Source organism: Takifugu rubripes, chromosome 14, assembly GCF_901000725.2.
Source record: "Takifugu rubripes chromosome 14, fTakRub1.2, whole genome shotgun sequence".
In the NCBI taxonomy this organism is placed as follows: Eukaryota; Metazoa; Chordata; class Actinopteri; order Tetraodontiformes; family Tetraodontidae; genus Takifugu; species Takifugu rubripes.
The window spans coordinates 9,491,266-9,505,923 of record NC_042298.1 but is presented as its reverse complement, the minus strand read 5'-3'; the positions used below and the strand labels follow the sequence as shown (position 1 = coordinate 9,505,923).

The 14,658-nt window shown below is 45.5% G+C and overlaps 1 protein-coding gene across 3 annotated transcripts; it reads left to right on the top strand.

Annotated features, from left to right (window-relative positions):
- The first annotated feature begins 8,383 nt into the window (after nt 1-8,383).
- On the top strand, nt 8,384-14,623 carry LOC101065226 (insulin-like). Of its 3 annotated transcripts, XM_029847024.1 has the most exons (4): nt 8,424-8,478; nt 8,574-8,705; nt 13,515-13,714; nt 14,353-14,623. In XM_029847024.1, exons 2-4 carry the CDS (start codon nt 8,608-8,610, stop codon nt 14,496-14,498), a joined length of 444 nt encoding a protein of 147 aa, XP_029702884.1. In that variant the 5' UTR covers nt 8,424-8,478; nt 8,574-8,607; the 3' UTR covers nt 14,499-14,623. The 3 variants fall into 3 exon arrangements, with proteins under 3 accessions (XP_003970540.2, XP_029702884.1, XP_029702885.1); XM_003970491.2 differs by having other exon boundaries at nt 8,384-8,705; nt 13,536-13,714; XM_029847025.1 differs by lacking the exons at nt 8,424-8,478; nt 8,574-8,705 and adding an exon at nt 11,151-11,259.
- The last annotated feature ends 35 nt before the right edge of the window (nt 14,624-14,658 follow it).

The window sequence follows — 14,658 nt, the reverse complement described above, 5'->3', positions numbered from 1 at the left end:
CACTCCTTCCAGAATCGCCACCCTTTTCCATCTCGGCCAGTTGCCGGAGCTTAACTCTCTTTCCCATTTCGATTTTTAGGTACGTAATTAATTTCTTTTGCCGAAGACACAATTGATTCATTACAAAGAGAAGCTTCTTCTTATCGTTTTCCCAGAAGGTTTTGCACCCACAATTTCCCTCTTCTGTCTCAAGCGTATAAAGCGTTCAGTCGAGTCCAGGCCCAATCACAGCGTATTTAATGATAATAGTGGACTCATTATTCCATTCAAACTTAGTTGACCTTACAAAATTGAAATGAAAGAAAATTAATTTTCATTGAAATCAACAATATGCTTAACAGCGGATGGCAACTTAGCAAAGCTTGAAAGCTTTTCTGTCCCCTTCATTTTCTTTTTTTTTTTTTTTTAAATCCAGGCACAAATGTTCAATCAGTTATTGTAGACAGTGAAGGAGCCCTGATTTGCAAAACCGCTGCAGTTAATAATGTAAGATTATTCAGGCTTTTACTGTCGTTTCTCTCTTTTTTTGTGAAATGATCATTTTGTTCTGCAGTTAGCCAATAATAGTGGTGTGAGGGATGTAGGGGAGAATTGTTTCATGTACAATAGACATTGATTTTAATGCTCTTAAGGTGACACTTTTATTGCTAAAACTGCCTAAAAATTGAAGTTTAGAGTCCAAGCAGGCAGGAGCCAAAGCACACAGGAGTTTGGAAACCCACTAATGGAGGCGTGGACCTCGGCAACATGCGGGGCAGCTGCAGAAGAGCAACACTGCCCCCTACTGGCCATCCAAGTCAGCGGGGACTTGGCAACAGGAGTGGCCATAAAATAATAAATAAATAACCCTGCCAAATCCTGTCATATTGTGTTTTCTGGTTAAAAGCAACAGCTACTGATTCAGCTGTTGTGAAGCTGGGGGAGAGGAGCATATGGCCACACAAACTAAGACGGGTGCTGCCAGCGCCGTTAATTATAATTTACAGGTTTAATTGAGATGGAAAGTTTGGCTGGAGCATCAGTCAAGGTTAGTGCCGATTTATACAAGAAATGTAGATTAAACACTGTCGCTGATGCTACAGGAATCGATTTCCATCAATCCGTGGAGAGCAAGCCCCTCAAAAAATATATATTTATACATAAAAAGTAAACCCTCTGACTAAATGGATGTGCTATTATTTCTGGAAGCTCTATTAAGTGGGTTCATGTTGCGTTTTCTGTAGAATGTGTACCACTGGATCAAACTCGGAACAATTTCTGTTAAATTAGTCATGGACCAAGCGCCACACTCCAAATAAAACCGTTTAACCAGGCGTGATTAGAGCAGGAGCCCTAACTAAAAAGAATAATGCAGTTCCAGTTTCAAAGTCAAAGACACGTCAGACATTAAAAGCCTCACCTTAATTTCCATCAACTGCATTTTTTCAGTTTCTTTTTTTTAAAGCAACACCTTCGTGTTTATGGCAAGAAGATTGATTAAGTGAGTAGGAACTCGTGTGCTTTGCCAGCTTGAGGGGACTTCCACAAATGTCGCGCATCTTTATCAACAATAATGACATGATTACCTCCAAATCCTCAAAGCGTTTGCAGCCATGTGTCATCATCGCTATAACAACCGCAGAAATCTCTGGAGCTGATTCTCAGCTCCTTCATCCCCCGCCACAACAAAGAGGCCCCTTGGAGGGCCAACGTTTTGCTGCAGCACCGATCAATAAGGCGAAAACGGTGTTCGCTAACTCACAATCGCTACCGTGAAAGTCCCAAAAAGTATAAAAAAGTTTACGAATTTATGTTTGTAATGAAAGAAAATCCCTGCTGGGCTCCAAAATGACTCGAAGCTCATTTTCTGTCCTTTACTTTTCCACCTTGGCTTGACCTTGACCTTGACCTTGTCTCTCTGGGCTCATTCCCGCCCTCACTAGCTGTGTCTCGGCTTCTCTGCTAACATCCAGCTTTGATTTTATGTGGCTGAACCCCAACAAGTCAGCAAGGCTGATTTTTAAGAGGTGTTAGAGAATATCTGGATTGTTTTACACTGTCAGCGGTGGACGGAGCACATTGTGGGCACGTCTGCAGCCTGACTTTGATCTGACTTTGACTCTAATGCTGGAGCTACCGGGAACTTGATGGACGAATATAACATCTGCTCAAATCAGGCAAAGGATGCCGACATCAGCAGTGAAGTAAGGAGCAGTTCTTCCAACACTGTCCAAAACCAGAGAACTCGAAGAATGACTCGAGCTCAGGCCCGTCTACTTGACCTTAGTGCACATAAATGTGTGCAGACACGTCTGCGATGCATCTTGGTGTTTCATCTAGGTCTCCAGAAGTGCGGAGAACAACTGCCCAGCATTTTTCTGGAGGAAAGTGTGCCCGTACAGCGTTTGTGAGCAAAGGTTAATTGGTGTTTAGTAGCGCCGCAGAACGTGATTAGCACAAACTGAGCTTTCCTCATTGGCCCATTTATCAAAAAAACAACACGGTAACAGTGAAGATAAAGGAAATAACCACCACTGTAACACACACACTCTTCTATTCCTATCTTTGTGAGGTCTTTCATAGGTATAATGCATTCCCCAGGGCCTTACCCCAACACTAACCCTCCCAACTAAACCCCTAACCCCAACCCTGACCTAAACCTTAAAACATGTCTTCACCCTCTAACAGTCCTTTGAAGTTGTGAGGACCGGCCAAAAATGTCCTCACTTCACTTGTAGAGTGTGAATCTTGGTACTCGGGAGTAGCAAGTACGGCAAAACACAGACAAACACATCTCCCACTCAAATTTTATTTTAAGTGGTCTAAATAATGCTGCTCTAAATAAAAGTTAGAAATTTTGGCATTTTAAAAAAAATCTTTAACTGCAGTTTTCTAGTTACAGCTATTAAAAACTAAATTGAAAAAAAAAATCAACGAATGCAGGAGACTAAAAAAAGGAATTAAAAGAACTTCAGTGCAGCAGAGTGATTGAATTTAAATGTGTCCAGCAAAAATGGGAGATGTGATTGGTCTGGTTGATGACACGGGGGGAAAATATATAATAATCTTATCGTTAGTCCACATTAACATTTATAGCTCTTATATTAAATGCTTAAACTGTGGTATTTGTCTATTTATTTGTAGATTTTGTAAGGTATTATTGAGCTTAGTACTGCGCTCTGGACTGCTTGATGCTGCCGCCGGAACATTTTTGAGATCTCCAGCAAACAAAATAGGCGTACCATTTCTCATCAGGCAGGTTCAAAGACTGTCAGCCGATTGAGGGGGGGTCTCTGATGTTGTGCCGATGGCGAACCCTCCGAGGGGGGAAAGCGAGAAGTATGAGTTTTGAGAAATATATATAGAAAGCTGACCTTTGCTTTCTCTCATTCCGAGCTGTGGAGACACTCCAGTCAACTGGGACCACGCGGGATAAATGGGTAAAGGTGATGGCTGGATTGATGGATGTATAAAAAATGGATACTTCTCTGGATTGTGCACACACGCCGCCTGACCGCTACAGTCCTGTGCTGCTGTCAAACTCAAAACTCGCTCAGTCAGGAACTCCGCGGTCTCCTTCTTTCTCCACTTTTTCACATTCATGCAAACGCTACCCGTGCTTTCACCCACCAAAGGTGGGCGCGTGGCACGCCTGTATGAGATTACACATTACAAATGGGCAGATATTTAAAGGCTGATGCTTCATTTCCACAGGCTATCTGCACTGTTTACAACCTAATCTGTTTTAATGATGATGGATCGGATAATATCAGCAACACCTGCAGCAGCACAACTAAATATTACACAGTCGTGTGAGAAATGGAGTTTCAGATTTGGCAGTGCACCTGATGGAGATGTGCTCGTGGTGGCTGCGCTCTTCGTCTTGTGCGTGTAATGAATCAGATGGCGGTTTCCGGGACGCCGCTTATGTCGGAACGTCTGAATTGACATTGGAGGTGACAAGTGAATGCGAGGTATTAAGGAAGGGGGCGTCAGCGACGCTTAACAGGATGTGACAGGCGTGGAATGACAGCGTTTGGCCCGGGAATCGAGCGTGCACGTGCGCGGAGCGGTCCTCACGCTGTGACACAGGCGTGCTCCAAGCACGCGTTTGGACGCTGCTGCGGAAAAATGGGTACAAGCAGGGGGACCTTTTGATCTGTCTGCTCCTCCGATTTTGTCATGCCTGCATGTGTGTGCGCACACACACTCTCAAACAGACACACACACACACACACACACACAGACAATGCCCTAAACAGTTGTGCTTCCTCACAGGGACAGAACAAAGTCATCTGAGCCTGCGAGGGACAGACAGGACAGTTGCTATTAGACAGATTCACCTGAGGCAATTCCACGCCGACTCCGGCGGTAAAGCAAAGACACATCGCTGCAGGTCACGCGACACTTTGTGTCAGCGTGGACGGTCACAGTTACACTGACTTTTGATGTTAGACTTTACTTATCCTGTAAAAGATTTCTGTTTTTAAATCCGGTTGTAAAACTGGACCCTCGTCTGAACTAGCCCGCCAGCTAGCATCTTGTCAAAAGATGGGAATGCGCCATCTCATGCATGCAGCCCGACAGAGCTTCGTTATCATACCGGCTTTGTTGAATCTGCTTCTTTTTTTCTCCAGGGTGGTGCTTTTTGTTATTTTGCTATTAAAGTCGCAGCTCTGTGTTATCTGTGGTCGAGTGTGGGGAGTGAGTATTTGAAGTCGAGAGAGTGGTGCATCCGTTCGGAGTTTAAATATATGGTATATAACCCATATAAATGGACCTAGAAACCTGACTCTTCATGTGGTCTGCACACAAAAAAATGCCCAAAGCGGCTCTGGGTTTTCAAATTGGAAGAGTGTTCTGGAAGCCTTCTGTCCGGCATGACCTGCTGGCAGAGCCTCTAAAGCGCCGGAACTCGTAAGGGATGTAAATGAGCGGCCGAGAACTGCATGCTAGGCAGAGATATCAGAGCGGCACCAATATCTGCGCAGCACTGGGGCACAAAAGAAAGGCATCGCGTCGCTGCGGCAACAACAGCTGACTCAATCACACCGCTCACATCTCCCATTTCTCATAAAATGATAACTGGCGTTTGACAAATAAACGAATGGCCCCGCTCTCCCCCGCCCCTGGGCTGACCCTTTTGACGAGCCAGTTTTCAGTCTGTTTGTATTAGCAGTGCACCGAGGGTGTGTTTACACCTGACAGTCCGCACCAAGGTCTTAACCACATTTTGCAAAAAGAAAAGATTTTTTTTAATTTTGTGGACAAACCAGAGTTCACTCTTGCCAAGACTGTGAAAACTGCTTCAGTACAAGGGAACCTTTGGTCCATTCAGGCAGCAAGTTCCAATGGAGATGAACACGTTCTGCATTTCCCTCCATCATTTATGACTTAAAAGACTGACTCTTGTAAGAAATAGCTGGGAAGTTTGAGCTCAGTGTAGCTGCTTTATTTATGGATCCAAATCATTTCACGGCACCTAGCAACAACTGTGGTTGTTCTATGTAGGGCACACACGCTTGAGCGCACATGCACGCGCATGCACGCACACACACACACACAGACACACACACCTTTAAATAAAAGGCTTCCATCCTCAGAATCAGCGAATAAAGCTGTGAGACGTGATGTAAAGGACATAAATGAAAGGGAGGAAAGCGGAGATGTTATTTGATGGGGGAAAGGAAGCCGCGCAAGAAGCAAGCAAAGCGAGAGAGAAATGATAATGGCAGACAGATGTAACCACATGAACGAGGGCAGACATGGGTGGGTGAAAAGACGATGCCGAGGAGGTAAGGGCAGGGGAATAGGGAGAGAAGGAACCAGACAAGAAAAGGGTGAAAGGGAGCGGCGTGACAGTGAAAGATGAAAGCTGGAGCAGACAGTGCGCCTGGTCTGCAGGGTCACTTCAGCTCCCGGACTCCTCCTCATGTCTGTCTCCATCCTCTCTCCCTCCATTCTCCCTCTCTCTCTTTATGTGCCTCACATAAAAATGCACAGTGGGACCAGTCAGAGACACACCCTCATGCCAGTTAAAGCAGAGAAACACCACTAACAACATTAATACGGGTTGTCAATAAACGCTGAGACTGATTAGCCGATGGCTTTACTGCTTAGGTATTAACATATTTAAAATGCCAGCCTCCTCGCGCCAGAACGGGGGATTTATGCTGACACCCACCTGTCTGATTTAATGCAGTGGTTCAGGTTGAAATACAGCCTCGGTGGAAGGAAGAGGAGAAAGTCAGCGGAGGCCGAGACCACCCTGCATGTGTCCGACACCTTAATTGCATCAATGATTATCGCTCCACATTACACTTTCCCTGCCCATATTTATAGTTGCTTCCAATTTGCATTATGGTCTTCATTACGGGGCATAAATAACAGACGTTAATGTGCCAGTGCGCCGGCACACGCCCGTAATGGCGCCGAGCGATGTCCATCTCGTCCCCCAGTGCTCCGACATTACCTGCCTGAATTATGTCTATTAGCGCCTTTTGGCCCCTCCCACTCAATCAGGACAGGAGTTTGCAGATGACAGCATTAACTTTTTATGACTTTAGAGCATCTTCTTTACCCAACACATGCCATTAATCCCCTTAACGGCAGCCGTGACCCCTTTCATCGGGTTTCATAAAATAAAAATATGAATAAAAAGCGATTATGGCTCCTATTGTGGAGAGTCTTGGTTATAAATCAAGGGGCTTCTATTAGAAGGACTGCCTCTGTGGAAAGTCAGGTTGGCCATGCTGAATCACTCTCACTCTATCCTTTACTTGTGTCTTTTTCCCCTATTTTAATGGATAAGCTATAATCCTTAATTTTCCACATGATTTAAGTCATATTAAAATCCCTTTTGTCCTTTAGCTGGTTGTTAGCGTGAAGGATTCCGAACCAATATTTACTTGCTCACATTTAGAATCGTTTCTTTGATGTTTCTCTCTGAATTTGACTGTTGCCATAAAACGGTGCAGCTCTTGAAATGATGAAACAGCCTCTGTTGTTTATTGTGTGCATGCAGCAATAAAAATCCCTTCCTACGGTGCGGAATCTGCTCGGGTCTGAAATGGTCGACACCCACAGGAATCGAGTCCAAAGGGAAAACGGTCTAAACACACAAAAGCAAGGCCACAGATTTTTTTTTTTTTTTTTTTTTTTTAAATCATCCTCTTCCACAGTTCATCAAGTGAAGAAGTAATTTCCTCCCATCGATATTCAGAAACAGCTCACTCAAAGAGGACGCCTGTTTTGTGGCCTGTTCAGAACTTCATATATCAGCTGTACGTCCGAGTCTCCGGGCAGCTGGTCCGCCACCGAAAAACAGCAGAACGATTTTGGCTTCGGGATCGTTCGGTTCATTTTTTATTTAAAACTTGCTCGCCTACAGTAAGAGAGATCGATAATGTATGACACCGAGCTGCGAAGGGAGGCTTTCTGCCAGCCGAGTCGCCTCGTCTGCAGCAGTCAGAAAGATTCACATCCCGTCGGCCTTCTATTGAGCCGGGCTGAAGCCGGGCCGGAGCCAAGGCCCAGGATGGAACCAGTGGAGTGTGGCGCAGAAATCACTGTCCCAACTCCAAAATGCATATAACGGGAGATTAGAGGACTGTTCAAGAAGTCATGAGCTGTGCTTTCGCTCCATGAAGCGGCGTAGTCAGCTCGAAATCCTGCAAGTGGACTTGATGGCTGCAATTACTCCAGCCTCAGATGGGATTCCTCGGCTGCCGCCAAAAATTATGATCATGCACAGACGAGCTGTTCTTCTCCAATACTCCTCCTATATCTCTGTGTGTGATATCTATCAAGCATCCATCCATCCAACCCACCCCTGTCAAACAGCACTTATCTCTGCCTGTGTGAAGGCCCATCGCTGGGAGTCTCGTCTCGTCTCGTGGTCTCTCACCAGGCCAGTATTCTGTCCCCCCACAGAGTCATACATGGGTGATTTGGAGCCGCCAATTGACCCCAAAAAGCATGACTTTAATCTAAAGAAATCCCAAGTGAGCACTGGGAGAACATGCAACCTTCACTCGGGAGCCAACCAGATCTCCAGCAACACTTGTGGTGAGAATACGCCAGTTACCTACTGAACACCTTCTGTTCTTTACCTGCAGCTAAAAAGGTCATCAGAGAAGCTCTTATGAACAAACACTAGAGGTGAAAGCTGCCCTTCAAGGTGGGTTTGACTAAAGGACCAGCAGGATTTGAAATTCTTGTGGGGGTTTCATTCTTAAAAAGTCCTTTCTGCTCTTTTACTGTTCTGTTTCTTGCAACGCCTCTTTACTTCAGCAGGGACGCTTCTCTTGCTTCCTGTTTGTCAGACCTAATTCAGTTACCCCTGGTTAATCATCCCATGTGGCCTATTTGCATGTACACTGCAGGTTGCGCTCACTTGGACACATTAAGGCATGATTAGAATTAAACCCAGCAGAACCGTGCTACAGACGCCGTTCAGCAAATTCTTGGTTTGCCCGTCCTGAGACTCATCAGCAATGGGTGGGGGAAGCAGCTCAAATATTACCAAGCGGCAGGGTTTGCAGCTCCCGAGGCGGAATTCTTTCATCGCCGTTTTTTGTTTTTTTTTCTAAAAGATGAAGGCGGATAATTCAATCGCAATCAGCCACGATGAAATCCCGAGGATCCTGTTGGCTGGGAGGAGCCTATCGGAAGCATCTCCCGCTCTCCAGGAAACACACAGACGGTTCTCCACGTGCACAGGAAAGGTACAGATTTACATATCAAGACACATTCTCCTCTATGGCCCTCAGGTCCAGACCCGTACACACCTCACATGCACAAGAGGGGTTTAAAAAAAAAAGCTTCCGAGGGGGAAATTGCATGGGATTTAGGGGGAATGACTCACAGTTACAGCTTAGTAGCTTCAACTCTGAGATATCCAACAGCCGCCCATCAATAGTCCCCCAGCAAAGCTGCGCTGCAGCGTTAAAGGTGTCAACATATATCCAGTCCACAGGCGTGGAGACTGTTACACTGAGTCAATATGCAATTTGAGGTGGGCTGGAGAAGAGCATTGGATTGATTGATTCTGACCTTTTCCTCGACAGAACCTGCTGTTCACATTCTCCTCAAAATAATGGAAAGTGCTGAAATCTCTCCATCTTTACCTGTAGCCTTTTTCCCCCCTTCGTCTTCTTGTCAGAAAAGAGGACACGCGGTTCATCCCGCCAATACGTCAGGCTGTCAGCGTGTGTGGTGCTGCTACAAACGCCGCATATCCTCAAACTCCATCTCAGCTCTTACGATTTTAGTCTTCTCTTTGCATATTTGAGGACGACTGGACAAAAGATGACTAGAAAGATGCATTAATTACGGTTTATCTCCAAAAGGCCACCAGGTCAACCTCTCTCTGTAATCAAATTGTTCCACAAGTGCATTTTTATTCTTGTTATTATTCATCACTGTAACTCAGGGACAGAATGACAGATTAGACTGGATGGATCTTTTGTCCCGTCGAGTTCACGACGCACGCCAGACATTCAGAATTTCAATGCCTACTTGAACCCTTGTTCGTCACATACGGGATACTTTGTTAATACAAAGCAAAAGATGGTGATTATTGCTAAGGACAACAAGCCTTGTATCAATCATCAGGTGCTGTGAGTTACAGTTTTCTGTTCAAACTGCTGATCGATGCAGAAACACTGTTAGAAGTTTTATGCACCTTCTCACGTCATCCATTTCCCTCAACACAGTTGCCTAAAGAGTTTGTTGTCTGTGGAACATGAAAAAGTTCAACTATCCAAGTAGAGACAAATAACATTCCTGCCACTTCTGATGTGACAATGAGAATCCCAACAGGAAACAAGCCTTGTGCGCTAATATCAATCAGCAAAAGCAGGAGGCCTCAAACACCTCCAACGCTGGATGATCGCCAATTCCAAAATCGAATGATCTGGTCTCACGCCGAGCCCAGCTTGAAGAGACCGGCCGTGGGAGCCTGAGCAAAAATTCATCTTCCGGCCTGAAAAATCAAAGTGGCCCTTCATCCTGCCGCGTGCCACCGCCTTCAGGGGGGACTTCGCACGTCAAATTTATTACACGTAGCCATTTTCTCAGCTGTCATCTGATGCTCTGACCAGACTCGGTCCTTTAACTCAGCCTGTCAACTTTATCATTAAATCTGCTCGAACGCATCCACGCACGCTCGCTGGCCAGAGACTGGCGGTTATTAAAAAAAAGAAAAAAACACTTTTATGTTACAGCCGTATGGCTCATTATCACCGTGTGTGTGTCCACGTGTGTGTGATCCAAGGGTCCAGGCAAAGGTGGAATAACAAAGTAGGTCATGACAGAGGTTAGTACTGCATTAGCGACTGTCAAGGCTGGATGGGACAGCCGACACGACGGTGGCCTTTCCTCTCTCTCACACACACACACACACACACACACACACACTAACACTTCCTGAAAGTCTGTGATCTTCTGTCAAGTATCTGAGCCAGCAGGCCATGACACACACGGGGTGCAGGGTCTGGAACAGGCGGATGTGTCGGGTCTGTCTTTGGTGTGTATGTGCACGCAGGCGTGAGACAACGTTTGCGTGCGACAGAGCTGCTTGAGTTGCCAGAGTCCAAACAGTTTGTCCTTGGCAAAGATCTCTTAAAAAAAAAAATATTAAAAAGAGAAAAGAAAGTTCGCAGCTTTTGACACTTTTGATGCTTTCTCCTTGTGCCGCGCAGTAATTATTTTTAATGGATTTCATTCAATATTGAATGGTTTGCTCTGTCTAAGCATCCGCGGAGCCTCTCAGAGCTTCCGTATAAGCATCCACTTCACAAAGTTGACTTTAGGAAATCTGTCTCATTACGTCCGCCTATTTAGATCCGGGCTTTAAAAAAGAAATAGAGATCCAAGCCGCTTCTGTTGTCTGCTGCACAAGTCAAAGATTCACTTGATGTTGTGAGTCTCCTCGGTTTTCCTGCTCTGAAAGTTGGGGATAATTATGGGAGTAAAAAGGCTGACTATCAGAGCAGATTAACAGCATCGCACTAGACTGAACTTCTCGCTCCCTTTTATCTCCTCAAACACAGCAGAAGAGAAGGCGAGTTACGCAACCCCCACCCTCGGGGACCCAGCCGACTTTCCGCCCAACTTCTGTCTGTCTGGGTGTTTTAATGCGTCTGTTAGTCTTCCACCACTTGATGTGCCTGTTGTTTGCAGCACCGCGCATGGTTTTCCCCCGAGGAAGGACTTTGAAAGGGGAGCAGCGTCGGACCTTTCCTGCTTCCTGTTACCTCTTCACATCACAGCACCCAGGTGCTGAATGGCTTTCCTTTATTCTCTTTTATCATTCTTCCAAAGACCCCCTCTCTAATTAACAAGGTGTAAAAGACCTGCCCTCCTGCAGCGAACATTTAGCTAAAAAATAGTCTTTAAAGGGATGAACATCTGCTTCAGTTATTAGAAAAAGACACTTTAACATGTACGACATAATGTTTTTTGTACTCGATGAAGGATTTTAGATGAATGAACATTACTGGTTGTGTCAGTGAAGTAAAGAAATAAGTTAGCTGTCTACCTGGCAAGAAAAAGGTTCAAACAAAAAAGGACTGAAAAAATCTCCATGTGGATCCCCTGGTTCAAGCGTTCAGATGTGTTTGCATGCATTGCTGTCCAGCCATGTTGGGCAAATTGGAAACATTACAGCTAAACAGGCACTAAAATAAATGTGAGGGCTGCACACAGCAGGCCACATGATTACATCACTAAATGTCAGAGTTTCAGTGACAGTGGCTACATATGGCGTTCTGAACAATGATGAAAAACATATGCAATCCATGCAGAACCCAGCATCAACATTCAAAATGTTGCTTTATGTGAATCTCAAAGCCACTTTGGCATGGTGGGGGTGGGGGGATCTCAGTTGTGTTAAAATGAACAAAAACAAACAAACAAAAATTCTAGCTAACAGTGTTCTGCAGTATAGAAATGCGCCACCAGTGGTCAGTAAGAAGTCTATAAATGTTCTAATCTTCACCGTAGCCATCGGAGCATATGGTGTTTGTTTGTTGCCAACTGAACATCTGAACAACAGGACAGCACGCAGCACAGCAGGGGTGGCGTTCGTCAAATCTTGTGGCTTCTGCCCTGATCTTAACTCTGCTGTCGGTCCACGTTGGTCCCAGTTAAATGACTTAGTGCCATTCGCCAACAGATCAGGATGCTTACAGATCAGGGTGTTAATGTGAGGGCCACAGCGATTTACGCTGAGCCTGATAAAGTCCAGGTGGAGGTGAGGAGTTCTAAAGCGTGCAGGTAGCCAAGTGGGGATGTTCTCAGTACCCTCTTACTTCTCAAGGTCTCTGCCCTTTTCTTCTCTGCTCTGCTGCAAGAGGGCCTCAACACAGGTGAGACAGTTTTTTTTACCCCTCCCATTTTCCATCAAAATTTCATATTTTTTTTAACCCAAGTGTGTAACTGTGGATGAAGTGCAGCGGTGGGATCTATATTTCAACCAATCTGCTGGGCCAAAGACCCTGGCGCACAGCCAAGGAGGATAGAGGAGTGGCGGGCAAGATAGAGTGCTCTGCTACTGCTGTAACGTCTGCCATAGGTGCATTGTTAAAGACATTGTTAAAATGATTCATTTTCAATCCAATCATCTGCAGCACACTCTAGGATGTCCACAAAAGGTTTATATAGTTTCTAAACCACTGCTGAAGATGTTTTTCACCTTGAAAATGGAGCTGAACCTTCAACCTGAGGGAGTATCCATCACAAATGGGATTTGACTGTTAAGAATTCTCTAGTCTTGGTGCAGGTCAGTCACTCTGGAGAAATATCACCATAGGGGCCGGTCAGCCCGGTGGGGACTGACCTTGAGGATGCAAACTCAGTACCGACGGCGGTGAGCTGGGAACCCGGGAGCTCTGCTCCGACTCACATTGCGCGGTGCTGCGACTGAAAAGGTGTTAAAAAGGAGAGAAGAATTAAATCAATTTTCAATTTAGTTTACAATGGAGTTGTGCAGGAGTAACAAGCGCGACCTTGGGTGGTGCTCCTCTAAAATGTTTGCCTTGTAAATATGAAGTGCTGAAAGGATGAGAGTTTGGTTGCAGGGATTTCTCACCGAACCTCGGACCCCGGGACCACCTCAGCTCCTCCGACTCCTGTTACAAATTTTAAACAGGCATGCTCATTGCTTCTTTTTCCTCCTAGAGATTTGAACTAAATGTGACTTCTCCTCCCACTATCCTTTTGAACTCACCTGGCCTTTGATTCACCAGCGATGAAAAGAGGTGTTGGGTTTCATAGGCGCTTTAAACCGGCCTCAACTATTTTAGTCCCGGGTTCCAAATCAAAGGAATTTTGCGGCGTTTTTTATCCAAAAAGAAAAAGCTACGACGAGAGCGGTCCTGATCAATTTTATCATTTTAGCCTCAAGCATTCTGCCTTGAGACATTAAATATTAATAAGTGGGTTCAGGTTTGAACCAGAGTATAATAAAATATTGATTAGATGTCTGCTCTTTTATCCTGTATGTGTGCTTTCCTTTCTATGCTCCATTCAAGAACTCTCACTCCTATGGCCAGGCTATGGGAGGTGTCTGCGCTCTTGCTCCTGGTGCTCTCCTCTCCGGGGGTGTCTCCGTTTCCCGCCCAGCACCTGTGCGGCTCCCACCTGGTGGACGCCCTCTACATCGTCTGCGGGGAGCGGGGCTTCTTCGCAGACCCGGACCGCCGCCACAAACGGGATGTGGAAGATCTGCTAGGTGAGGCCTTTTGAAATGTCCTAATTGCGCCTTTGCCCGTGGGAGATCCGTCAGGGACGGAGCGACATTGAAAACCTTTGTGTCTTTCCGTAACATTCAAAGTTCAGATGCCGCGTAATGAGAATGCCAATTTGGATCCTAGCTGGCAGAAAGAAAAATGTTTAAAGAAGGCATGCTGGAACCCTCCATGAACTAAATCTGTTCTGTGTAAATCTGTGTAAACATCATTAGTGTGCACAGCCTACCTCCAGCCTCTTTTGAATTCAGTTGTGCGGCCAGACTCTGGCTTTCTTATTGTTGCCTTTTGCAATCCTACAAATTCAATGCTCACAAATCTCATCCAATCCCCAAATTCCTCATTATGCTATTCCCTACATGTATTATTTGGAACACCAGCTTCAACCTATTGATGTTTTAAAGTCTGAACTTTCGAGACGTGAGCTCTTTGCCTCTGGAGCTTCTACTTCTTAAAGTCAGAGACTAACAAGCCTAAATGGATTGGGAAGATCAGATTGCTTAACCATTAAGACTCCATTAAAGTGTCAACATTCTAAAAATGTAGTTGGAGGAATTTGAGGTTGGCTGTGCAGCAGCAGCGACCAAACGCAGGGTTATGGAAACTTTTCTTCACTTCAAAGGGTTCCTGTCCAACAGAGCTAGACGTCAGCAGCGGCTGTGGAAGGTCCTGTCAGGACACAATGAGCCCAAGGTCAAGAGAGGAATCGTGGAGCAGTGCTGCCATAAGCCATGCAGCATTCACCACCTGCAGAGATACTGTGACTGACTCACCGCTCCATGACTAGCACCACTCATGGCTTGTAAAAGGTCCATTTCTGGGCCAGTACTAGCTATGTCTTATCAACTGAAGGAAATAAAGCTTCATGACCCATAACCCAGGGCTCCTCTCTGCAAAGGTGTGAATTTCCTTTTTTTTTGTGGCGACT

Bases quoted from the DNA above. Each gene is read 5' to 3' on its own strand.
- LOC101065226 (XM_029847024.1), top strand. From the start codon at position 8,608: ATGAAATCCCGAGGATCCTGTTGGCTGGGAGGAGCCTATCGGAAGCAT. The intron at 8,706-13,514 runs GTACAGATTTAC...GCTCCATTCAAG, and splicing joins TCTCCACGTGCACAGGAAAG to AACTCTCACTCCTATGGCCA. The intron at 13,715-14,352 runs GTGAGGCCTTTT...TTCACTTCAAAG, and splicing joins GGATGTGGAAGATCTGCTAG to GGTTCCTGTCCAACAGAGCT.